Raw genomic sequence first — 26,314 nt, 5'->3', positions numbered from 1 at the left:
CCTTCACTTCCTAAGACGTAAGCAAAGAGGCGGAGTCACGCTAGGAATAACAGCGTCGCGACTATAATATTTTTACAGTAAACAAGGAAAAGCAAATTAAGGAAATTATCTTACCACTTCTCCAGGGGGCTGAGGTGGAGAATCGTCTGTTGGGAAGATACGAGAAACTTTATCAGCTAAAATAGACTCTCCATCTGGGGCCTCCTGTACATAACTCTGAATACAGTACAGCCACCACCATACAGCATCACGACAATTGAATCTCGAGTTGCGTCCACCATCCAAGAGATTTGGGATAAGTCCATGTCTCAGACACCCAGCATAACCTAAGATGTGGTACCTGCCAATAACAAATTGAATTTTGCAATTATAGTTTTCCAACGAGAAAGCATAAAATGAGAAGTCAAGTCATCTTCGTCAATTACATCTACATCATCATCATCATCATCATCATCATCATCATCATCATCATCATCATCATCATCATCATCGTCGTCGTCATCGTCGTCGTCGTCGCCACCATTGTCATAGCCACTGTCCATCATCATCAACATTTTAGTTATCAATAACATCATTATCAAGGTCTTCATAATAATATGATCATTGTCGACATCAACACCAACAACAATAACAACATGTTTAGTCCTTCAAGCAAATTGGAAGCCCTCTGTCTCTAATATTGGTTCGGATCAAAATTCTTCTATGCTTTTAATTTATAAATTCAGTAATTGTTTCGTTAGTTATCATTTTTCTCTTTGTAAAGTACACACGTTTGAACCGATCTTGTTTCTGTTCTATTTTTTATGTTATATGGCAGTAATAATAGTGAAACTAGCCTATTTTAAACTTGTATTGGGTAATGAAAGTACCTAGCCTAATATATGGAATATGGCTTTCCAGTGTTGGAAACTAAACTGCAAAACCAAAACTACGAATAGCGGAAATGTAATTTCTAAGATCAAAAATGTGTTAAAACACACATCACAATTATAACAGTAAAAACCTACATTTATTCAATTTAAAAGACGCCAGAAAAGACAAAATGTAAAAGGTAAACGGATTAATTTTAATTTTTGGACACTGAAATCGAATGAACATTTCACTAATAAGGTGACTATCCATCCCGATTTTTCCGGGACAGTCCTGAATTTAGACCCTCCGTCCTGGATTTTTCTGAAGGCATTTTGGGATGGCAATTTGTCCCGGATTTTACCAAGTTCTTATAATTCATCCCAGTTTACATTTTTTCTACATTTATAGTAATGTTCTGAGGGATGTGAATTGTAAAGTTGGCAATTAGTTAGTTGCCATTCACTTCGAAACTAATTGGATATGAGCGATAGCCAATGAGAAGAGCTAGCAGTGCCAGTATTCTAACACTCTGTGATTGGGCTGGGAGAGAGTTTATGAGCCGTGTGATTGGCTAAGAGACTAACTTTTTCGTTCCTCATGATGGAGTAGCTTGCATTTTCATACAACAAGTAATCTCCTCCTCACCATCTGCAGTTCTAAGAAAACATCTACCGGTAGAATCAGCAATTACACCAACAAAGCAGAAAGGTCAACAAAAACAGTAAATTTCCCACAGTCTCAAGAAAACGTTTTTTCGTGTTTTGAAAGACATTTACAAGGTGTTTAACAAGTCGCCTAAAAAGGGGCATCTTGCTGGAAATCATAAATGAGAGTTTTCTCATCACCCGCCATGTGATTAATGAACTTCTCAGTTCACTCTCTTATCTCAGCAATGCTTTGGAACAGAAGAACTTGAGTCTGGCCGAAGTCATTACTCTAATTACTACAACAAAACTGTACTGAGATATTGTAAAGCAGTGTGCAGATGTCAATAGTGACTTGCAAAAAATGTTCGGTGCGAAATAATGGGAAAGTTCGTATCTGAAGTGTAGCTGATTGCTGATGAAGATGCAAAGAAAACATTCTAAGAGATAGAGGAATACTATGAAAGTGTAATCGAAGAAATTGAAAACAGATTCAACGGCAAATCAAGAGTGCGAATTGAATATCTTCTCTAGTGGGGAACATTAAAATTTTAATTGTCGATAAAAATAATGTCCATAATAATTGACAGCGTTGGCTGACTTTTACAGATGCCATGCTCAACTTACATTAAAGATAAAACTAGAATTGTTGTTATATACTGTATTAGTAAGGTACAAATACGGGAACTATAAATTGGGCACCTGAAAGAGAAAAATATTGTCCTTGGTCTCTGGAAGGAACAAATGAATACCTTTTCAGCGGGGGACATCAAAATCTCCAGGGGGAAGATCCCTGGCATCCCCCTCGCCAATTCGCACCCTGGGCAAATCACTTGCTATCATGAGATTTGCAAGTCATTTTGGGACCTTTCAGTCATTAATAGATTTACAAGACATCAAAATAAAAAGTTTTGTGGTAACTTTCTGATGCTTAATGCGGAAGGTGTACTTGCAGACCTGAAACCCTTGAGATTTATTATCAAGGCCATGCTTGATAGGGGAACATACAAATAGATGAAAGTCCACTGGCAAAAATCTTTTAAGGGGACACTCAACTATATTTTGGAACTTTTTTCCTATTTGACCAAACTTTTTCAAATTTGGAGAAAAAGTTTAATATACACATGGAAAGTAACATGCAAAATCTCAGCTCATTAGATCCAATACTTTTCAAAATAAAAAATATTTCAATTTTTAATCACTCATTAATTGAAATATCACTTTTAATTATCATTTTTTATTTTTTGGCTTTGTGCATTTGACTGTGATTTCTCAATGAATAGGGGAAGAATTCTGCTTATTGATTTAGTTCTGTCACGTAAATTAGTGTAGAAATTTAATTTTTCATTTCTATGACACTTTTTCTCCAATTTTTAAGTTGAGTGTCCCCTTAAGCTGCTGGTGGTCGTGGTGGGTAGTAGCAGTAATTGTTGTTGCTTAATTGCATGCATAATAGCAACTGCAAGGAATGTGATCTATCAGCTAGGCCTATCAAGCTTAAAACTATTATTTCGCTGGTTTATATATGTATTGATCATAGTGATTCAATGCTCATTTTCACATCCGTCTATCAATATTATTGATAAGAAGCGAGAAAATGAATTACCTTGCTTCCTGATACCTTCCAGTGAGTATGAACAGACCTCTCAAAGCGATAAAAGTATCTCGACCCCAGTTACGCATATAGCCTGTAGTAAAATGTGGCAACCCTAGAAAAAACAAAGTGAATGTATTATAGTGACAAAAGGTGGTGGTTTGTAAGGCTTTCTACATCCTACAATGTTACGTCAAAGTAATGCTCTGGAACATAGGAAACATTAGAACCAGGGTGCAACACCAAGCAACTTTCGTTGCCAGCGGGGGGGGGGGGGATATTATTATTATTATTATTATTAGTAGTAGTAGTAGTAGTAGTAGTAGTAGTAGTAGTAGTAGTAGTAGTAGTAGTAGTTTATTTAATGCTGCTTTCAACTGTGTCGAAATTCAACGTAGTGAGAAACCCTTGTCAGAGAAGGATTTTTATGTGCCATAAATTTACGACATAAGCTTCACAGAGTTTGAGTCCCAGAACCTTGGATCCAATGACTAGTATGGTAACCATCAAGACACCAAGGATGACACAAGCACCAAAAGCTTCAAAACATTCATCACGTGGATAAAATGCAGCATGAAGAATCATTCCTTCTGGACAAGTTCAATGCTACATGTATGCAATATAGACATAATTACTGACTTAGCTGGAGATATTTTGATTTGCATTACTTCTAAGTACCAAAATTACAAAGTTCTTTTACAGTTTCAGGTGCTACTGTATTCTTTTCTAACATTAAATGAGATTTATCAGATTTAGCCTAAAGTTGGCATTCATAATTACGGTAACAATGAAAGCAAACAGTTGTTGGTGTTGCTACACTAATGTTTGATGCATAATGATTCTAACTTATACTAATTATATAGTATTAAAACTATCCAGAACTAGCAGTTGAACAGTGGGGAACAGCTCTTCCTCTATGTTCATATACTGTCTACTCTTCTTTGTCCAGTAGGATGCTGTTGGACAAAGCCATTTCTCACATTACAACGGCAAGAGCAGAAAAGTAGGTATTAAAATGTTACTGAGGTCTGAGCTTGTCATGCAGCGCACTCTGATATGGAAACACCTGAGAAATGGAGGATAAGTTGGAAAAGTAACTTCGAGCTGATGAAGGAAGATCACGCAGATATAAATGATAGTAAGGGTGCTCCTCCATCTAGCCAATGCTTCTGGCTAGTCCTGTTTACAATCGTGCAAAAGTGGTTATACTCAGTCAAGATGGAAAGGCTCGAGCCCTTTAGCCGGTTTCAAATCCTCAGGCTGGGTCTGACCGAGCATGCAGTGAGTATAAGCTTGCCCTGTTAAAAGCATTGTCTGCCATATCATTTCTCCCATTCCAAACTAAAGAAAGGCCTTCGTGAGCGAATTAACTGTACCAAAAAGAAAGGGATTTTGCAAATAGTAGGTATTTAATTACTTATTTCTCCACTTTAAAGTTCATAAAAAATTTAGGAATTTGTAACATTATTTTTAGGAAAACTGAATATACAGTATTTATATTCCTCTCTTTGTTGTTGAGGAGGAAATATTAATTAAAAAATATTCTTACACGTGAATGGTTACTTGCTATAAGGTTATAAACCTTAGTTGGAAAAGTCAAATAACAGTGTTTTAACTATACTAAGCACCTACTATGAGGAAAGCACAAAATGATTATCATTTAAATAAATGGCAATTTTAATGTTCTAATGACTTGGTTAAAACAACTGCATTAAACAGGACACTCAAAGATGGAAATACACTTTGTTTATAACTGATTTAGTCCCCTGAAACAAGATCAGAACTGTTCACCGACTTGAAACTGATACAGTTGTATGGGTATTGTTGATCATTAGTAGGTCACTAATATGGTTTGAATCTAACTTAAGAGTTACCTGATGAAAAATCAGAAACCTAGAACATCAAAGATAAAAAAAATCAAGACAAAACCAAGGCAACGAAGGTGTAGGAAAAAAAAAAAAAAAAAAAAAAAAAAAACAGACCAAAACCAGGAATTTTTGTACTTAAAAAAAGGTGTCAAATGTTAATTTCCAGATAATGTTACTACACATTAGGCAAATCGTATATTTAATATGTACTATATTTGCACTGTTGCCTCATAAAGATCAGATCTTGTAGTTTTCTGATCCATCAATCATAGCTAGAAGTTTGTTTGCCAAAATATATATGTGGAAATCATTACAGCTGATATATTGGAAGTTATAATGCAGAAATATCACTGACCTTATTTTTCTACAGAAAGACAATTTCTCTCCTTTGTTCACTGACTGAATTAATGAAAAAATTCGTTCTATAATGGCATTATGCCTGAAATTGAGAACAAAAACTGCGCTAGCTTCAAAAATTCTCAGCCCAAGTCCGTAGTAAAACAGTTAAGAAAATAATCTGGACCAGATTGGATGTGCTAACATATTACAATTCTGTACATTTAAATTCCAAGCATATGCTTTTAAATGACAAAACTGACCAAATGCTTTTACATTATCAATAATGACCCCTTACTTTGTACAAAATGTATGGAAGCTACAACACTCTCCCAAGAAGAAACTTCTTTTAATGTCATTCACTTAAAGCTTGAAAATTCCTCAAAAGATCTCAGCCTCTGAGTATTCAATGCATGAACTACACAATTTTACCAATGCATCGGACTATTCTCTGCATCCAATACTTAAGCCTTCACCTTGTGCTCTTTTTTAAACATTTTCTGGATTTTGAAAGGAATGAATTTATTTTCCAGTCTTAGTTTCAAATTTGAGGTTGTCACTGAGGATATCAATAACCTCAATGACAATTTCCCTTTCATCACATTCAATGTGCGAGAGAATGGCATGTGGCCTACCCATCTAGGCTGAATTCGACTTATCTCTTATTTTGTGCTCGCATACTCGGCACTGCAGGATTCTAATCCTGTTTACTATAGTGATATAAATTTACACACAACAATTTTTAAACAGAAATTGCATGTTGTATTGCGATATATAAATGTGATTGTTTTTGCAAAATAAAACATTCAATAACATTTTGCCTTAAACTGCCAAATATCTCCTTTCAATTACGAATACTAAATACTATAAAATAAGGACGATATAAGAGTAGTTGTAGGCTAGTACATGAAACCTAGTACAGTATATAATTTGTTGTTAATTATTACGAATTTTGTGTCTATAATCAGAAAGTTGCTATGTTAAGAAGTTTATGATACATACTATTGGATTCAGGGACAATTACAGAAAATAAAATAATAAGTAACAACAATGAGACTTACCTGCAGATAGAGTAACGCATGCCTGTTCTGTCACACCTTTATCATTGATTTTTGTTGGAGGCTGTGGTGGAGTTAAAAAAGGAGAAAGTGTTGGAAGAGGGGCTGAAGGAACTGTAGCTCCACACTGAACCGAACCCAGAGCCAAGCCTCGCAAAAAGCTAGAACCACTCTTTACAAAACTGTAATACAAAAATAAGTGCTGATTGTACTCAAACAAAAGTGCTGTGATGTACATAAAAGCATCATTACTTACTGAAAAAGAAAACAGGTCACTACAAGTTATTCAGCGATTTATGTAGGATTATTACTTGTGTACTTACTACAAATAGGACAAATATTTTATTGCAGTCATCAGAAATATAAACAAAAATTACCTATTTAAAAAAAATTGTCTATAATTAGTTTTTATAATTATGCTTTACAACTACAGAGCCATTAAGCACTGGCATGATGATAACGATGACGACAATGAGGATGACAATGGTGATAGTAGTTAAGATGATGATGATGAAGAAGAAGAGAATGTATAGAAAAGCAGAAAGAACTCGAGGACGGGAAGGAAAATAAAGGTGGCAGAGATGACGACGACGACGATGATGGTGCTATAGAAGAGGAGAAGGAAGAGAATGATGAGGAAATAATGAGGATAAAGAAAAGGGGATAGGAAAAAGGGAAAGGGAACAAGAAGGATGATGATGATAATGATGACGACAATGAGCAAGAAGAAGATGGAGAAATTGTGGAATGGGAAGAAGAAGATAATGATGGAAATGACAACAGCGATAATAATGATGATGATAATAACGAAGATGATGATGATCGTGGTTGCAGTAGTAGTGAAAATGGATAACAGTAAAATGAAAGTAGCAGGAAAATGGAAGTACTTGGAGGAAACCTGCCATACAATCATTTTGCAGCAGCCAACAATTGAAGGCATGCCTGAAAAAAATAGGTTAATCCACACTTTTTTTTTTAAATGGAGAAAATAGGTTTGTGAATGAGGACGAAAAAAAATATTACAAATAATCTTTATTTATTTTTGTGAGCATTTGGTACAAGGATATAGCATGTTGTTGTTGTTGTTGCCAATGCTCACGGAACTTGGATTTCCTCAATTCTTCTTTGGGTGTCCCAGTAATAATTTGCAAGCTGAGCTGGTACGTCAACATCAATTTTCTCAATTGCCTGACATTTCAGCAGACAAGGATATAGTATAAATTTACATATTTCATCAAAGAGTTTCTCTCTCGTTTTTTTTTTTTTTTGCCCAATATAAGGCAACTTTAATAATATAAAAATAAAAATACTTTACACCTCTTTGAACATTCACAAAACTATTCCCTACATACTTATTTACAAAAGGCTTTTAGAAAATCTGGAGGTTCATTGCCTACCTCACATAACCCCACCATCGGTCCCTATCCTGAGCAAGATTAACCCAGTCCCTACCTCATAAAAAAATATTCTATTCACTATTAACCCAAAAATAATAATCAAATCTTTCATTTAACCAGTTTTCTAGATTACACTTCCTTTTGCAATAATTTTCACATTTTCGCCATATTTCCTTCTTCTAATGCCGCCACTGTTTTTGTTTATATCCTCAGCACAGTGTACGAATGTAAACACTGTTCAAACAGTACAATATATATGGTTATTACTTATTATATTCTGAAAATTCGTAGATTATAAGAGTATTATCCTGTTGTTGTTGTTTAGTCAACTGACCGAAGACAGGTCTGAAACTCACGAGTTGTATCACTCACTTAGGAGGCAACTAGGCCAGGAGATAATGGGGTAGGGTGGCCAGTTCCTTTCCCCCTCCATTGCATACATCGCCAATTGGGTACATAATACATTAATCAGACTTCAGATGCATGCAAACAACTGTTCTTCCTCTGACACATATCGTCAAGTGAGATGTACTGCCTGATAATAGATGTACATATCAGCCAGAACCTCAATCAGAACTGCTAACATTTTATTCTGTAAAAGTAAAATATACTGGTATTATAGAACTTTATAAAGAGTTACTTGTTAATGTATTTTTTTTCATTTACACATTTTACTCTATGTTGGCTATCTTGCTTATACAATAATTCCAATACTCTCTATTAGAGCGCAAGTACATTGTAGCAATTGGTTAATCCGTTCCTGAGATTGTAGAAAAAGCATATCATGAAACACAAAAACTATGGCTCAATATATTTAACCTAATATGATCACTGGAGAAGAGCCCTTTTCGCTAGCGAAGGCCTACCCCTCAAAATAACATTTTTTTACCTTCACACCCTTAAACTGCATTGTATTTATGAAAGAAGTAACATAAGACTATGATTGCTGTTGTATGCAAAATAAATTATTATTATTATTATTATTATTATTATTATTATACAGTAATTATTGATGTAATTATAGTAGTAATTAATCATGTAAAATGTTATTGAAGCAAGGAAAAACAACACTTGATATTGTAAAAGAAAATATGTGAACTGCAATAATTATCAACAAGTATAATAAAATAAATGTCAGCATTTTTACATACATAATCAGTGAGAAATGTTTGTAACCCTTGAGATAACCCCGTGCACCACAGATCAAATACCACTGTCATAAAAGATAGATCTCATAACTGACAACAGAGTACAACACTTAATTAAACAATGTTAATTTTGAGGGTTAACCCGTTTTTTTCAAGCACATCTTCAATTCAACTTCATCCTTTCACTTGATAATATAGTCTAACATACAGCTGTGATGGCTGTCTATTATACACATTACTTAACAATGGTCACGGCAATAATGGTAGAGTTTGTTATATTAAGGAATGATTTAGAGGATTCGAAGATGAGAAGGTGCAAGTATAAATTCTACAGGCAGAATAGGCCTATGTCAATCAGTGCCGCAATGCTGAGTGCGTGTTACTATGACATCAATTACTGAGGCAGATATTACGCAACAATAATGGCGAATATACCACGGGAAAACATGAATCACGTATTAGTTGTCGTGAATAATTTGAAAGGAATACTTACTTCGACATTAATGCCCAGACTTGTTTCAATAAAATAAGATACGTTCCAGTGATCACTACATCGAAGTAGCTTGGTATGAGATATCGTGGTAGTTCTTTCAAAGGCTCCATGTTCCTCTCCAACCAAAGACCTAATTCCAAGGTGCCAGGATCTTGCTTCAAGCGATGAGAAACATAATCTATACAAAAAGAAATAGTACATGCTGTCATCACTAAGCAGTTCACTAAATCTTGTTTTACATTATTAGATATTTATTTTTTATTCAATGAAACAAATAATAATGAAATATAACAATCTTCAACGTCACCATTGTGTACCTCATCTTCTTCTCATCCTCCTACTTCTTCACCACACCACCACCACCACCACCACCACCACATAGTAATTTCAGCTTTTTCTGATCCCAACAATTTTAAATTAATCTCACTGTTTTTTATTAGGTCTTCTAATATTTCGTCTTTTAATTTCTAATTCCATGCAGTACATACCGGTATATTAGGAGAATGATTCTGGGAGAATTTATATTGGTATCCCTGGCGCGATTGTCATCCATTGTTGATATTGATATTGGCTATTATTGCAGAACATTGTTGTTGTTGAATAATTTCAAGGAAAAATTGTTCCGGGGCCGGGTATCGATCCCGGGACCCTTCGCTTAGCGCGTGAATGCTGTCGTGTATAGATCCTGGGATAGTTCAGTCAGTAGAGCATTTGCACGCTAAGCGAAGGGTCCCAGGATCGATACCCAGCCCCGGAACAATTTTTCCTTGAAATTATTCAAACCTGCTTTACAGGGAGCTACTACCTGAAAGCCAGATTTGCATAATTGTTGTTGTTGTTGTTGTTTGCTAATGCTGAGTTTCTGACAACGAAATCATTAATTCTCTCGCTCTCCAGCAGTATTTTTCACTCAAGGACGCCAAGTTGATATTTATTGCAGAACATAAGTAGTGATTAGTCTACCATAATATTGCAAACATGCAGTACTCACTTTGACAGAGTGTCTTTGTGTTGAAAACGTACTGGATGACAAATTCCTTGGTTAAAATACAACAGGCATTTCAAACTAAATTCGGTGTGTACAATGTTTCAACCAAGCCAACAATTTTGTCGATTGTAAGAAAGCTGGAGACAACTGGCTGGCGTCTCAATGAGAGTGGAAAAAACAGATCTGCAATGCCTCAAGTCTGTGTGAACGAACTTCGAGAACGTTTACTAAACTCACCGAAGAAATTGTAGCATAAGCCAGGAGACAGGCTACTCATATGGCACATACCAGAGCAGAAATTCCTACACTACATGCACTCTGTATGATTGTAAACGGAATTTCTTTGCTGCTCTCTGACATGTGCCATATGAGTAGCCTGTCTCCTGGCTTAATCAGCGCAATGATTTCTGTGGTGAGTTCAGTAAATTTTCTCGAGCATTATCCACACAAACTTGACGCATTGTAGGTTTATGTTTTCCTCTCTCGCTAAGAACTGAGTCAGTTGTCTCCAGCTTTCTCACTATCGACAAAATTGTTGACTTGGTTGGAACATTGTGCACACCGAATTCTGTTCGAAATGCATCCAGTACGCTTTCAGCACACTGTAAAAGTGAGTACTGCTTGTTTGTTATATTACGGCGAACTAATCACTACATACATTCTGTAATAATAGCCAATATCAATGTCAATATCAACAATGGACAACAATCGTACCAGGGTTACCAATATAAATTCTTCCAGAACCACAGAAATCATAATATTCAATTTCAAGCTTATACTAACTCCCAAAGAGAAATTATAAGTCATTAAAATGGTAAAGTTTTATATGAATCACCCTGTACATTAGTATTACTATCAAGAATGGTTTAGAATACACTTTTCCACTGTTGATGTGATGATATATAGAATACATAATATTTCGAAGCTTCAATCTATCTTTGTCTTTGGGTCAGGGGATGGATATAGGAAGGAATATTATCTTAGTTATCAGGTCTGTTGCAAATGGCTAAATCCATTTGAATATGTTACGTTATAATCAATTAAATAAATGGAATTTCATTTACTGAAGCAGAACTCTCGACTTCTATGGAAACTCTAACATTGATCTAGTCTTAATGTCACTATATTTATGTTACAAAAAGAATACATTACCAATCATCCAATTTCCTTGACGCAAGTTGTTACACACTGGATGTCCCAGGTCATTATTAGGTCGAATATTACTCAGAAGAGACAGAAAACCTGAAATATTACAGTAATAAATTACTATCAACATTCACTATTCAGAATGTATGTATGCATGGGTAATTTCAGATAATGCACTATCTGGTTATGCATCATCAAGTATGCACACATTCACGAGTAATTTATTATGGCCATTCAGAATCTAAAATGACGTTCGCATTGGGTATGGTAAAATAAAGTAAAGTCAGGGCCATAACCAGCAGACTGCATTAGGGGTTGCAATTGAATTGGGTTTTGAGTTGAAGGTTTTTCTTTGGACTTTGGATATAATTAAATAAACAACATAAAAGTATTAATTTATTATTTATCTATTAATTATTATTAGTACAACAATAATGAAGCAATGAAACATTAAATCTTTTAAAGGACACTTGAAAGAAATAATGTAAAACTTTATGAACCTAAAATAGCTGTAGATTTCTTTCATCTCACTGTGAAACTGTTTCAGAAACGTATAAATATTCACACACTAAATGAGTACCATTACGGTAAAATTATCCGGAGGTAAAATAGTCCCCCGATCGGATCTCTGGGTGGGGACTACTTTAATGGTACAGAATCAACTAAACATCTTACAATGGAATGCTGGCGGTATAAATCTGTGCTTCAGTGGCTGACCATGATAATATCTTTGAAAAATATTGGAGTGCAAGAGGTCAAATGACTTTATTATCAAATGCCTGGCATTAGAAAACAACAACAACAACATATTCACACACTTTGCTCATTCTTCTCGAAGCCCACAAAGACCAAATTCCCTTCACGTTGACTTTTCATATTCTGTCGTTGTGGTCTGTCAATCCTGGTAAGAACTAAAAAGGAGCTATACTGCATCCAAAAATTCTGCATGAAGCCAGAAAATTATAAACTGAAGAAAAAGCAGCTTTCATCTCGTTTAATTTTTAAGAACATCAGTTTTCTCCCCCTTAAACTTATTCAAATAACGTTTTACTAACGTCACCTCTTCTTTGAAGTGGTATGTTTAAGCCTAATTGTGTTACACTGTCATAATTTGCTGTCTCTTCCTTTAAGTTTCTGGTTCAGTAATAACTCAAATAAGCTCTTTATTATCGCTTAATCTTCTTTCAAGTCGTCCTAGTACTGCGTTCATTGTTAAAAAAAATGACTTCAATCTTGAATACTGGCTGTCCTCTTTAGATGATTCAATAATAATTGGTCTGTGAACTATGTAGTCATCTAACAACCTGCTCATCTTGCGAACTCGCTATGCTTTGTTCTCGGACTGAATTTCAAATCTCATATCTCTGTACAGAGCCAAGCATGTTTTCAGAGTCGATATATACCCATCTGCATCTTTGAATTGTTTCAAAGTTTCACAAACTACATTTAACTTGATTGAGTCAAGCTAGTTTTATGATTTTGAAGTCTGTTGTCTGCTGAATGTAGAATTCCAAGAACTTTGTTCATGAGCACCAAACAAAACTCAAGATTATTTATTACTGTATGCAGTAAGCCTATATTTACAGCAATATCCTCACCATCAAATAGTCTGTTTTCATTTGCTATCACAAACTTGCGTGTTTTTGTGATGAAGTGGAAAATTTCCAAGACTACTTTAACAACATGGAAGTGATCTCAACATCACTGCTCCAGCATAGCAGTGTGATCAGGTGTTTACCTCCATACAAATTTCTAACATTTCTTTTTTCAGAAAATTGCATAACATTGTACACTGCCTAAAGAAATTCTGGATTTCAAGATCATTTACTATTTGCACAACTACTAAATGCAACTGATGGTTACAGCAATGGACATATGGAATTCCTCTCTTCAGCGTGTTCTGTACTACTACCTGCACACCTCCTTTCTCCGACGTAAGATATAGCATTAGTTTAGGAGAGATTTCAAGTCCAAGTTACAATTATTTAAAAGTTCACGTGCTCAATGTGCCAGAGACTTAGCATCACTGTAGCAACCATTTTTAACATATCTAATTCCTAATGCAATGTTTTCTACCATTTTTTTTTGGGATTATTTAACGACACTGTATCAACTACTAGTCATTACCGTGTTTTTATTGCGTACTCCAGCCATGAATAAAGTGTACCAAGGAACATCTGCAATAATCACATGTTGTTGTTGTTTTCTAATGCCAGGCATTTGACAATAAAGTCATTTGACCTCTTGCACTCCAATATTTTTCAAAGATATTATCATGGTCAGCCATTGAAGCACAGTTTTTGAGGTGTTCCGAATCCATTTCTTGGTTTGAGTTGCACAATGGGCAGTTAGGAGACTGATATATTCCAATTCTATGCAGGTGTTTGGCCAAACAGTCATGGCCTGTTGCCAATCTAAATGCAGCTACAGACGATTTGCGTGGTAAATCGGGAATTAACTGTGGATTATGATGCAGAGAGTTCCATTTTTTTCCTTGAGATTGTGTTATCAAATTTTGTTTGTTGAAGTCTAAATATGTAGATTTAATAAATCTTTTCACAGAGTAATACGTAGATTTAGTAACAGGTCTGTAAGTAGCAGTGCTGCCCTTCTTTGCTAAAGCATCCACATTCTCGTTTCCCAGGATTCCACAATGGGATGGTATCCATTGGAATACAATTCCTTTATTGAGTGATATTAATTGAGAGAGCATTTTAGTTATTTCTGCTGTTTGAGATGAAGGTGTGTGTTTAGAGACTATTGATAGAATAGCAGCTTTGGAGTCTGAAAATATAACTGCATTCTTAAATTTATTGATGTGGCATAGAAGATTCCTGAGACTTCCACTTATTGCAATGATTTCTCCATCAAAACTTGTTGTTCCATATCCAAGAGATCTATAAAGTGAGAAGAGACAGCACGTAACACCTGCACCGGCACCTTGTTCTCTGGAGATCAAGGATCCATCGGTGTATAAATGAAGCCAGTTTTGTGGAGAGTACCTAATATTAATTGTCTCTAAAGACAATTGTTTCATTATTTCAGTGTTTACTTCTGATTTCAGTATTTCTTCTGTTAAATTTATATTATACTCTATATTTAATAGAGTTAAAAGGTTTGGTTTAGCAATAATCACATTTGCTGCTCCATTTTGTCTAACCATATTAGCCATTCGGCCAATAATATTATAATACTGGTGATAAGTAACTAGCATTTTTTGGTACTTTCTTTGCAATTTCAGCAAACTTAAGGTCTTTTTTTACAGTATATGATCGCCATAGTAGAACCATAACTTAACATGATTATTCAGTTTCCTGTCTTTGTGGTCACCTTAGACTACAGTGGTGCTAAACTGTGCTGTGTTCAATGGTTCTTGACTTTTACTCACACCATAGAGCTGTGATTAGGGTTACTTGGATATCTGTGCGTACTGCTACTGTTTTTTCCTCAGCCATCATTTCGATTTCTTCCAGGATATCAAGAGCATTTAATATAGCAAGTTGTTCAGCTTGATTATTAGAGCATACATCATGCAGTTTACTTTTCAATGATGTAATCAATTTGCCATGTTTGAATATGAATTTGCCTTGTTGTGATGTTTGCTTCCGTTGGTGCATATCTCTAGAGTCTATGATGTTCTGTCGTTCACTTCATCAATAGGTTAAAATTAAATTAAATTATGGTTTATTTAATGACGCTCGCAACTGCCGAGGTTATATCAACATCGCCAGTGTGCCGGAATTTTGTCCCGCAGGAGTTCTTTTACATGCTAGTAAATCTACTGACATGAGCCTGTCGCATTTAAGCATACTTAAATGCCATTGACCTGGGCTGGGCTCGAACCCGGAATCTCGAACACAGAAGACCAGTGCTTCATCAATAGGTATCTTGTCTGCTGTATGTAGCCAATTTCTGATCTTGATTGGTGCGTCGAATTCTATAATGTCAGCATCATTTCGACGACGATGATGATGATGATGATGATAATAATAATAATAATAATAATAATAATAATAATAATAATAATAATAATAATAATAATAATAATAATGTAATAATAATTTTCGATTCTGATATTCTACTATCTGTCTAAATAGAGCACTTAAAACATTTATGTGAGCAACTACAGTTTAAACTGGATATAATTTTGTTATAAATTTCATTAGTGCCAGGAAGTCTCTTCTCAAAGACTACGCTGGATGATGTTATATTGTAGTGAGATAGATGTAGACCAATTGAAGAGTTTTCTCTTCCTTATCTTCAAAATAATTTTATTTTCTTTCGAAGCAAATTTTTCTAGTCTCATTGGAAGCATGACAATTCTTATCTTAAATTAAATGTTCCAGGTTATTATTCAAAGCTTGAATTTTGTTTAACTTTCAGTATAGTTAAACAAATCTTCGAAATTAATTCGAAACCATTTTGTGTTTCACTTTGCAAATATGAAGAACACTGTAAAAAATAAGTATCTAAAATGATTATTTCTGTACTAATACTGGTACTTGAATACTAAAAAAGAAAAAAAAAATTAAAATTCAGATATTGGACATTCTGGGATCATGATCATTTCAAGTCCTGGCAACCCAAAAGGTCTGGGGAGATGATTTTTTGAAAATAATAATTTATATATGAAATACATTCTTAAATGTAAAGCAGCACGGTATAAGCAGATTCTCACAATATTGGTGCAGTTACCCGAGTGATCTACATAGATCTATCATATAGCATTAGTGAAACAACTTATATTGCATAGACATACAATGTGCATAACACTAACAAAATTATTACAAGTGTCATCCTTGGTAGTAGAATGGTTAGAAAGTTTGCAAGTTCAAGTCGAGGAAAGACGACAGAGTTTTATTTCAAAAGGCACATAAAGACAGGAGGTCCAGTAAACAGGTGGTTACCTTGCTTCCCATTGGCTCCGAAGGTAGCAGGTTTCAGCTCATTTCTGGGTTATGTATTTTTGATGGTGATAAAATTCCTTATCATGTTTTCCTTTCATGTCCTAACTCAGGCAAAATTACCGACTTATTCCATTAAGTTTCCTACTTTGACAACAGATGTCTTTGCAGGCCAAATCTCGACTGCAGATATCTCTATAGGACATTATTTTGTGAGACCACAGAGGCCACTAATGGACAAAGCAGAAAACAAATAAGGAAAAATAGGCTGCAGTGACTCCGAAGACTATAGAATTTAAGGAATAAAAGATTTTATCGTGTATTTTCAGTGGGTAAAAAGAAAAAAAAAAACGTGCCACTAATTGAGAAAAATTAAAAAAAAAAACATTTTTATTATGTCTCACTTAATACAAAAATTCACCTCTGTTTATCATTAATTCTCGTCTATCATCCAGATCCATCAAGTTGGATAATGACCTAGTCATTCTACGATGCTTCTAACACTGAAGATTTTGTGAAAGTTCACTATCGAGGCTTTCTTTCAATTTGAAATGGGACAAATCTAAAAAGATATTCCAGTAATGTAGCTTTCATATGACACCAGACTGCCAGCTAAAATAGAATATGACACTGACAATAAACACCCATATCCTAGAAATAATCCGAACATGACTTCTATACATTGTTAGAGATGTACACTGTGGTGGTTCGTATAAATTAAAAGATATGTTGAATAAACAACAATATTATGTTCAGTAATTTCTTTCCTATAAATTATTTCATTCAGCAAATTTAGAAGTCCGTATGAAGACAATAGATATAGCTGTAAATTAATTATGATATTTACCTTGTAGTCCACAATAAACCATTGGTCCAAAGCCTGGAATATCATAAGCGCCACTGATTCCCTTGGTGTCATCACGCTCCTCCTCCGCACAGCGGTACAATGCTCGGTTCAGATCAGCCAGTGTTAATCGGGATACAATGCCCTCCAGTTCAGAGTGGCTGGGAGTTGTCTTTGACGTGAAGCTGGTAACCATCTTTCGTAGTTTTCCCAATGCAGAGGTCACATTCCCATGAAGAGAAACCCTACAGAAATTATTTACTTTGCATGTAAAGATTTTTTTTTGGTCCTACAAAATTATCTGTGATAGTTACCATTTGTTACTAATGGAGAAAAATTTGCTCCGGTGCCGAGGATCGAACCCAGGACTTCCAGTTCTACGCACCGGGTGCTCTAACTACTGAGCTGTGATAAACATAATCACCACCAGGACCACCACTATTACCGGTATAATCATCATGCCTCAATATCTTTTCCTTCCTGGTTATTGTCATTGTTACCCTCATCTCAACTTTGTCATCTCCATCATAGTTGTCACTATCTTCTTCGTCATATACTATCTTCATTTCTATCAATAGTATTATATTCTCGACATTGTTATCATAAACATAATGGTGGTAATAATAATAATAATAATAATAATAATAATAATAATAATTTCAAAGATATGGGTCATTTGCATTGTTTTATCTCAAACATTATTGGACCTGTCAGATGGAACAAGTGTACCAAACTATTTTACCTGATAGCCACAACAGACCCTGGCTGGAAATTTGTGAAGTTGAGTTGTGTAATATTTGCGTCCCCAGACTCCCCACGCTCCAACACATCTGACTCGTACACTTGCAGGTGTTCTCTCACTTCCACCTCATAGTCTGACAATCCGTTGATGAACTTGGAGTTTCTAGAGAATGAATCCGGTCTTGCAAAGCGAGGGCCACCATTTCTGCATAAAACCAACAATAAAATTATTAAACTTAAAAAGGGAATTGACTAAGGGAAAAAGACATTTGGACGACCAAGGAAACTTGACTGAGACTGTAACAGGTCACATGGCCTAACATGGGCAAGGATGATGATGATGATGATGATGATGATGATGATGATGATGATGATGATGATTTTAGCTGAAAAGTGAACTTATGAAAATATTTAACTCATAATTATTATTATAGTTGAAAGTAATTTTTCTATTATTTATTTTCATTTTCTTTAGTTCTGGAATAGTTATTCTGTTTCCCACCTCATCTCTTAAAAAATCAGCATTATCAAGATGATACACAGTCTCTCATTAAGCATTTTATGCAATTTACAACAAATTAGTTCATTTACAACGCAACCAGTGTAATGTACTATTCTTTATAGTTCATTTCTTGAACTATCATGCAGAAGATATAAATATAAAGAAATAATATACTATGTACTGATATAAGAAAATAAACTTTCGTTTACAACATTACACACAAAAAGTATTTCCTTATGATGTCATACGATATTTATTGTTTAAATAAGTGTATTAATTACTTTCGCACAAATTCGCATAAAACACCAATACCTTGCAATCACTTATAATATTCTGCTACTTAAGGAAATCAATATTTTAAATTGATAGAGGTATTAAAAGATATTAGTCATTCATAATGAGAATGGGAGTCTGTTTTATTTCTTTGTCAAGAAAGCAACAGCATAATTAAAGAAAACATTTCAAAAGGAAAAAAATATTTTATAAATATACGCCCACAAACACAAAAAAAAAGTCTTTACGCTTACAGACCTTTTTTATGACGCTATTTCTGTAATAATAGATAAAGGTACCGGTACCTTAATTTTAAGTAACCGATTAAATGGCAGTTAACTTCAATTTCTATTTTTTTTTTTTTTTTTGAAGAGTGTTTCAATAGGAGAGACAATTTCATAGATATTAGAGTTTTACAGAAATGTGCTTTAGAATTACATCAATTTTGCAAAAGTTTCCATACTGATTTGGGTAATCCTAAATTTTTCATTTGTAAAAGTTTTCAATTGGACATGACGCCTAAACAATTTCATATATAACCTTATCTTAAAAAAAAAAAAAAAAAAAAAAAACTTTTAAAAAAGAAAAGAATAGTCAACATATAGTTTGTTTGGAAATAAAAGCCATGTTGCGCTATTTCCTTAAAAAATAAAAATTGATTACATTATGAATAATTTTGCATGAAAGAGATTCGTATATACTGAATACAAGCATAATTAATTCAATAGCTTACGAGAAACTGTTAATACAATACAGAGAGACATCTCTTAAAGATTGTTGTAATAATTATTATATTAGATGTACTTTATATTATCGTAACTTTCTTCTCCCTTTATTGGTATCAAATTAAAAAAGTAAATTCACACATAAAATAATGTCATCGTCATCATCACTGTCATTACCCATCACTATCAATGTCATGGTTCATCATCGTCGTCATTGTTATTGCCATCATCATTGTTCTCATCCTCCTCCTTGTCTTCATCATGAGACATCTCGTATTCCTTCAGGTTTGTAATTATATAGCATAATTTGCAAGGTGTACAAGATGCAACCATTTGAAGCCCATGATCATGTCACCTAACTATGTAGCCTACTCAACTACTTCATTTTGTTTTTGTCAAAAAAATTGACACCGGTACTCACTGTAGGCCTAAAAATTATCATATCAGCAGCTTCTATTATTTTCTTTTTTATGCTATTTGGCTCCATATTTCTAAATCAATAAAATATTTTAGATTGATTTTATTAAGTGTTAAAATAAAATCATTCTAATAATTCATATTGTTAGAAAAGTGTATTTTTGAACCTTACTATATTTTTTCTGAGGCCGATATTTTAGTTTTTAAAGACAAATCGTCTTTAGTTATTAAAATAAAAATTAAAAAAAAAAATATATATATATATATGTATATGGTTTTGATTCTTTTAAAATATCTTCCATCAGCATATTCAAAAAGACATTAGATTTTTCGACGGATTTAAAATAATCTCAAATACTTATCCAACAAATTTACATTGAGGTATTACACTTGGAGTATAATTTCTTTAAGTAGTACGTCATTTGTTGAATTTATGTATGCCCCTAAATGCAGAGATTTAGCAACAATGTAGGAATCATTAATATGTTTTGGAACATTACTAGTATCTGAATTATATTTTCCAATTTAAAGACCAGCACAGTCTCAAAGACTTCCAGAAACACCTGTCCACACGAAAGAAAAACTTGGATCAGGGTTTGATAGTGCGAGCCTTGGATCCAATAGGTAGAATGACAACCACCACATAATCAAGAACGAAAGGCATGCAGTTACTGACAATATATTAAACATACTTTACTTTCATTCAAATAAGCATAAATAATGTCATTAATATAATTTTCTTACTTCATATTTCGATTAACAAGTGTAGCTTCCAATATGACTTCATCTACCACGCCTTCAACTCTGAGAGGTTTAACATAATCGCGTTTGAAATAAGGATCAGGATGTGAGAAGGCTGTATAGGCTACAAGCACCACAGACTGATGAGTTTCTGGACAATGCCGTGTTACTGCAACAATATCTGCATCCATCTGATCAACAAACACCTGGGAGAAGAGAAAACAATGTAATAATGAGTTTGAAATAAATAACTACACAGAAAACATCTACTTCCGTATAGTTAAGCATTATACTCATAAAATAGTCGGTGGCATTTGTGTACGTGCACATGCACATGCACATTCACACACACACACACACACACACACACACACACACACACACACACACACACACACACACACGAAATTGTTGTTCTTATTCATGTCTGTCGCACATAAGTTTTATGCTCCAAAGTTCAATTAACAGTAAATAATTAGCACTTTACATAAGTACTCAACAAAGTTAAGGTGCTTGTCACTCATAAAGTGAAAATATTGTGACAGCGACGTGAGATTCGAACTCACGACCAGCGTCCCGCAAGAGAGAAGATCGCGCGGAGCATTTGGGATGGCGCGCGGCGGAGAGGGGAAAAGGGCCAACGCGGCGAGAGAGTGGAGCGGGAGTGTGCGCGCATCTGGTGCTGGTAGAGAGGAGAGGGCTCGGGATTTTTCTGGAGTGCCATCTCTAGAGACGCGTGGAGCCTTCGAGGCTACGTCGCTGTTGCTATAAATTACGGACGCGAAGGAACGACAGCAGTTTTCCAGTTTGCAGTTTTCAGTTATTAAGTCAGTGAGTAAGCCAGAGCAAGCAAGCCAGACTTGTGTGCCGGAGTTCGACTCGAGTGTGCGTCCGCATCTGCATCAGCATCCGAAGGCCTGAGTTCGAGTGCAGTGGACCGCAGTTGGAGGGACCTGAGTTCGAGTGCAGTGGACCGCAGTTGGAGGGACCCGAGTTCGAGTACAGTGAACTGTCTCTGAAGGTCTGTGGTTCGAGATACTGTGAACTCGAGTGACTGAGATAGAAGAACTGTGAACTGAGAACTGGTAGTTCTGATTTGTAAATAGTGCTTTGTAAATATTAGTTAAGATTAACAGTACATTGTTGTTACTAATAAAATTCACATTGGTGTCAGAAGTGGGATATTATCGACAATGGAGAAGCTACAAGCCGTCAGAGGATGGCCGAGACCGAGGGACAAGCAGGAGCTGCGCCGCTTTCTCGGCCTCTGCACTTATTACAGAAGGTTCGTAGCTGGGTACGCCAACATTGCTAAGCCTCTAACCCAGCTGACCGAGGAGAAACGACAATTCCAGTGGACAGACGAGGCGGAGTCATCCTTCCAGTCGCTGAAAGAGGCGCTCTGCACTGCTCCTGTACTGGGATATCCCATCCCTGGAAGGAAGTTCACGCTCGACACGGACGCTAGCAACGTAGGCATCGGCGGAGTACTCTCTCAGGAACAGGACGGGCAAGAGAGGGTGATTGCCTACTTCAGCCGAACACTATCCAAGGCTGAGAGAAACTACTGTGTGACGCGTAGAGAACTTCTTGCCATTGTGGAAGCCCTGAAGCACTTCCACAAATATTTGTATGGCCAGGAATTCCATCTGAGGACAGACCATTCTGCACTCACCTGGCTATTGGGCTTCAAGAATCTGGAGGGGCAGACCGCCCGTTGGGTTCAACGTCTGCAGGAGTACAACTTCACCTCTGAACACCGACAAGGGAAGAAACATTCCAACGCTGATGCCCTGTCACGACGTCCGTGCCCGGATGGCTGCAAACACTGCCTGAAAGCAGAAGAGCGGGATGGCGCCCACGCAGTAAGAGCAATTGCCGCCCAGCCGAGCCCAGGATGGGATAACGCCGCCATAAGGAGGGAGCAGCTGGAGGACCCAAACATTGGACAGCTACTGCGTGATGTGGAGTCCGGCCAGAGACCAGTATGGGCCGATATCGCCAACCGTAGCACCACTTACAAGAGCTACTGGGCCCAGTGGGAATCCTTCACTGTCAAGGACGGTATCCTGAAGAGGATTTGGGAATCGGCCGATGGAAGGACCCGCATAGAACAACTTGTCCTGCCCAGGAGCAAGGTGAAGGAAGTGCTGGAGGAGACTCATGCTGGAGTGACTGGAGGCCACCTGGGAGCCAACAGGACGCTGGACAAGTTAAGGCAGAGGTTCTATTGGTTGCATCAGAGAACCGACACGGAACAATGGTGCCGAAGATGCGACACCTGTGCAGCCAGTCGCGGACCAAGGACCCGCAGCAGGGGAGCCATGCAGCAGTACAACGTGGGAGCTCCTTTTGAGAGGATCGCCATTGATGTTGCTGGACCGTTCCCGGTCACGGATCGCGGGAACCGCTACCTGCTAGTCGCCATGGATTACTTCACAAAATGGCCAGAGGTGTACGCGATTCCCAACCAAGAGGCTTCGACGGTGGCCGACGCGCTGCTTGACAACTTTATCTGCCGATTCGGGGTGCCCCGGGAATTGCATAGCGATCAGGGACGAAACTTCGAATCCAACCTGATGGGAGAATTGTTCGAGCGTCTGGGGGTGCATAAAACCAGGACCACTCCCCTCCACCCACAGTCCGATGGTATGGTGGAACGCTACATCAAAACCTTGGAAGAGCATCTGCGGAAGGTGGTGTCCAACCATCAACGAGACTGGGATGCCAGAGTCCCACTGTTCCTCTTGGCCTACAGAGCTTCGGTCCACGATACAACAGGGATGACACCGGCAAACATGGTCTTCGGGAGAGAGCTGCGCCTGCCCTGTGATCTGCTGTTTGGCACGCCACCCAGCGCCGACCAGCCAGCAACTGACTATGTGGCAGAACTCACCGAGAAGTTGAATGGAGTTCACCAACTGGCCAGAGAGCACCTCAAGATGGCCAGCGACAGGATGAAGGTGCGCTACGACAGATTAGCCAACTCTGCAGGATTCCAGGAGGGCGACCTAGTGTGGCTGTATCGACCTACCAGGACCAAAGGGAAATCACCAAAGCTGCAGCGTGCCTGGGATGGACCATACTGCGTGGTGACCCGGATCAACGACGTGGTGTACCGCATCCAGCGACAACCTCGAGGGAAGATGATGGTGGTGCATCTGGACCGATTAGCAGCCTACCAAGGGACTGCCCGGGACGAGCAGTCCTAAGGAGGGAGCAATGTGACAGCGACGTGAGATTCGAACTCACGACCAGCGTCCCGCAAGAGAGAAGATCGCGCGGAGCACTTGGGATGGCGCGCGGTGGAGAGGGGAAAAGGGCCAACGCGGCGAGAGAGTGGAGCGGGAGTGCGCGCGCATCTGGTGCTGGTAGAGAGGAGAGGGCTCGGGATTTTTCTGGAGTGCCATCTCTAGAGACGCGTGGAGCCTTCGAGGCTACGTCGCTGTTGCTATAAATTACGGACGCGAAGGAACGACAGCAGTTTTCCAGTTTGCAGTTTTCAGTTATTAAGTCAGTGAGTAAGCCAGAGCAAGCAAGCCAGACTTGTGTGCCGGAGTTCGACTCGAGTGTGCATCCGCATCTGCGTCAGCATCCGAAGGCCTGAGTTCGAGTGCAGTGGACCGCAGTTGGAGGGACCTGAGTTCGAGTGCAGTGGACCGCAGTTGGAGGGACCCGAGTTCGAGTACAGTGAACTGTCTCTGAAGGTCTGTGGTTCGAGATACTGTGAACTCGAGTGACTGAGATAGAAGAACTGTGAACTGAGAACTGGTAGTTCTGATTTGTAAATAGTGCTTTGTAAATATTAGTTAAGATTAACAGTACATTGTTGTTACTAATAAGATTCACAATATGTTTACATTTTATAAAAAAAATTAACTTGGATTTAGCACTCATTTTGGCTCGAATTTCCTCCAAAATTTCTGCTTCTGTACCGGTAGTGAAATTTTTCAGTCTTCGTTCTTTTCGAAAACTTTTTCAAAATACTGTATATTTGAATTATTTTTACCAGTATAGCTGGGTGCATCAGGAATTTTTACTTATTTACACAGATATGAATACAGAAAAAGAACAGACCTTTACCTAAAATCAGCTGTCTATAAATAACTGTAAAAATACTCTTGTTTCTTTGTTAGTTTCCTTGTATGGCACCTATGCAAATATCCAAGTGTCTGTGCCAACTCTTTGACTTACTGGAAAATGGAATATGGCTTAAGAAAGGAAAGTTTCCTGAAATAGCTCTACCCAACACCGATTCTGCCCACAACAAATTTAATTTGAACTCGAAAAGATGTGACTTAGATTCCCCATATGGAAATTCATTGTCCAGTCCGTCAGCTAATGGTGTGTTTTTTCTCTAATTTAATTTAAGAGAAGCAGTTAGTGCATTTTAAAGTCGACATATTTACTCACACTGTTACTCAAAAATGATTGAGTACTCTCTTGAAACTTGAAAGTGAAATTGCTTAATAATAAGTTAAAGTCAATTGTTTCAAGCAATATTATTTTCAGAAGGAATTCGCTGAAGTTAAAATCTTGCAGGTTAGGGGTAACACGTTGGCTAATATACTGGAGACCTGAGCTCAAGTTCTAATGCCAGCTAGCACCATATCCATACATGGGAAGAATTAGGTGACTTCGTGCATTTGTGTGAGAGTCAAGCAGTGCCTATAACATTTACAGTACTCAATCATTTCTTGACTAACTGTAAATTATCCTTGTTATTACTATAATTCCTACTAGGAAACCAAGATACGAAGAAAAACAATTAGAAGAAGGTTATGTCTTGTCTTGTATGCTACCAAGTCCAAATACTCGAGCATTGATGCAAACTCCAGAGATTCCTGTGATTATTTATTCTATAAAAAATTCATAATAGAAATATCATGGACTTAATCTTCTGGGGAAGATGGTATGATGCTGTGGTTCTTTGTTGCTACAACACGGGGATAAGAATGATAATGGTGGAGAAAAGGTAGTTGTATATGGGAATATCCCGACGAAACCTCTACCAATACCCTCTTTGTACATTACAAATTCCAATTTCACTAGACAGGGTCTGAAGTTCGGTCTTCAGTGTGGAAAGTCAGGCTCTAGTCAGTCTACTAGTGTTGCGCCATAAAACATAATATATAGTATGTACAGACCCAGAAACAACATTTGGGCCAGTAAGCACTGAGCATGCGCAGTATGTTATAACTGGAACTTGAAAAATTCAGGTGGCCCAAATTTTGTTTCTGGGTCTGTACATTTCCTTAACTGTATGTCCACAGATATGAAAGCAAGCCTATATTTCAGTTAATCATTTTGCTTACGAGTAGCAATGAATAATATGTAAATAAATATTTCTAAATGTATTACAAAATATTCCTAAAGGAACTTACCTGGTTAAATCCTGCCAACCCAAGTTCGAAATGAAGTTTGTTAAGAGCTTTTTTTGCTGCAATAATTCCAGAGTGATGGTTGACACCAAGAACAAGATCATCTGACCACTCAGCATATTCACGCAGCTCGTCAACAACGTGAATCTGTGGAAGCATATTATTATAAAATTAGTTCCACTGCATTCAAAAGTCTCATTTATACATATTGGTAATAAAAATAACACGCTAGCATGAGAATGAATATATTAACTTCTCATAA

General features: G+C 36.9%; 1 protein-coding gene across 8 annotated transcripts in view; it reads right to left on the bottom strand.

The window, feature by feature from the left end:
• LOC138714891 (glycogen debranching enzyme) overlaps positions 1 to 26,314 on the bottom strand; it is a 94,256-nt gene that overhangs the window by 24,281 nt on the left and 43,661 nt on the right. For all 8 annotated transcript variants that reach the window (XM_069847142.1, XM_069847136.1, XM_069847135.1 and 5 more), the window contains 9 exons: positions 26,056 to 26,199; positions 20,675 to 20,877; positions 18,015 to 18,218; positions 17,276 to 17,517; positions 11,531 to 11,620; positions 9,391 to 9,568; positions 6,356 to 6,534; positions 3,103 to 3,205; positions 115 to 340 (listed from right to left, as the gene is read on the bottom strand). In XM_069847142.1, the coding sequence (XP_069703243.1) occupies positions 115 to 340; positions 3,103 to 3,205; positions 6,356 to 6,534; positions 9,391 to 9,568; positions 11,531 to 11,620; positions 17,276 to 17,517; positions 18,015 to 18,218; positions 20,675 to 20,877; positions 26,056 to 26,199 (1,569 nt within the window). The remainder of the gene's footprint in view (positions 1 to 114; positions 341 to 3,102; positions 3,206 to 6,355; positions 6,535 to 9,390; positions 9,569 to 11,530; positions 11,621 to 17,275; positions 17,518 to 18,014; positions 18,219 to 20,674; positions 20,878 to 26,055; positions 26,200 to 26,314) is intronic.

The sequence above is a fragment of the Periplaneta americana genome, chromosome 15 (assembly GCF_040183065.1).
Source record: "Periplaneta americana isolate PAMFEO1 chromosome 15, P.americana_PAMFEO1_priV1, whole genome shotgun sequence".
Classification (NCBI taxonomy): domain Eukaryota; kingdom Metazoa; phylum Arthropoda; class Insecta; order Blattodea; family Blattidae; genus Periplaneta; species Periplaneta americana.
Note: the sequence above shows the minus strand (reverse complement) of the source record. Positions and strands in the feature narration are given on the sequence as shown.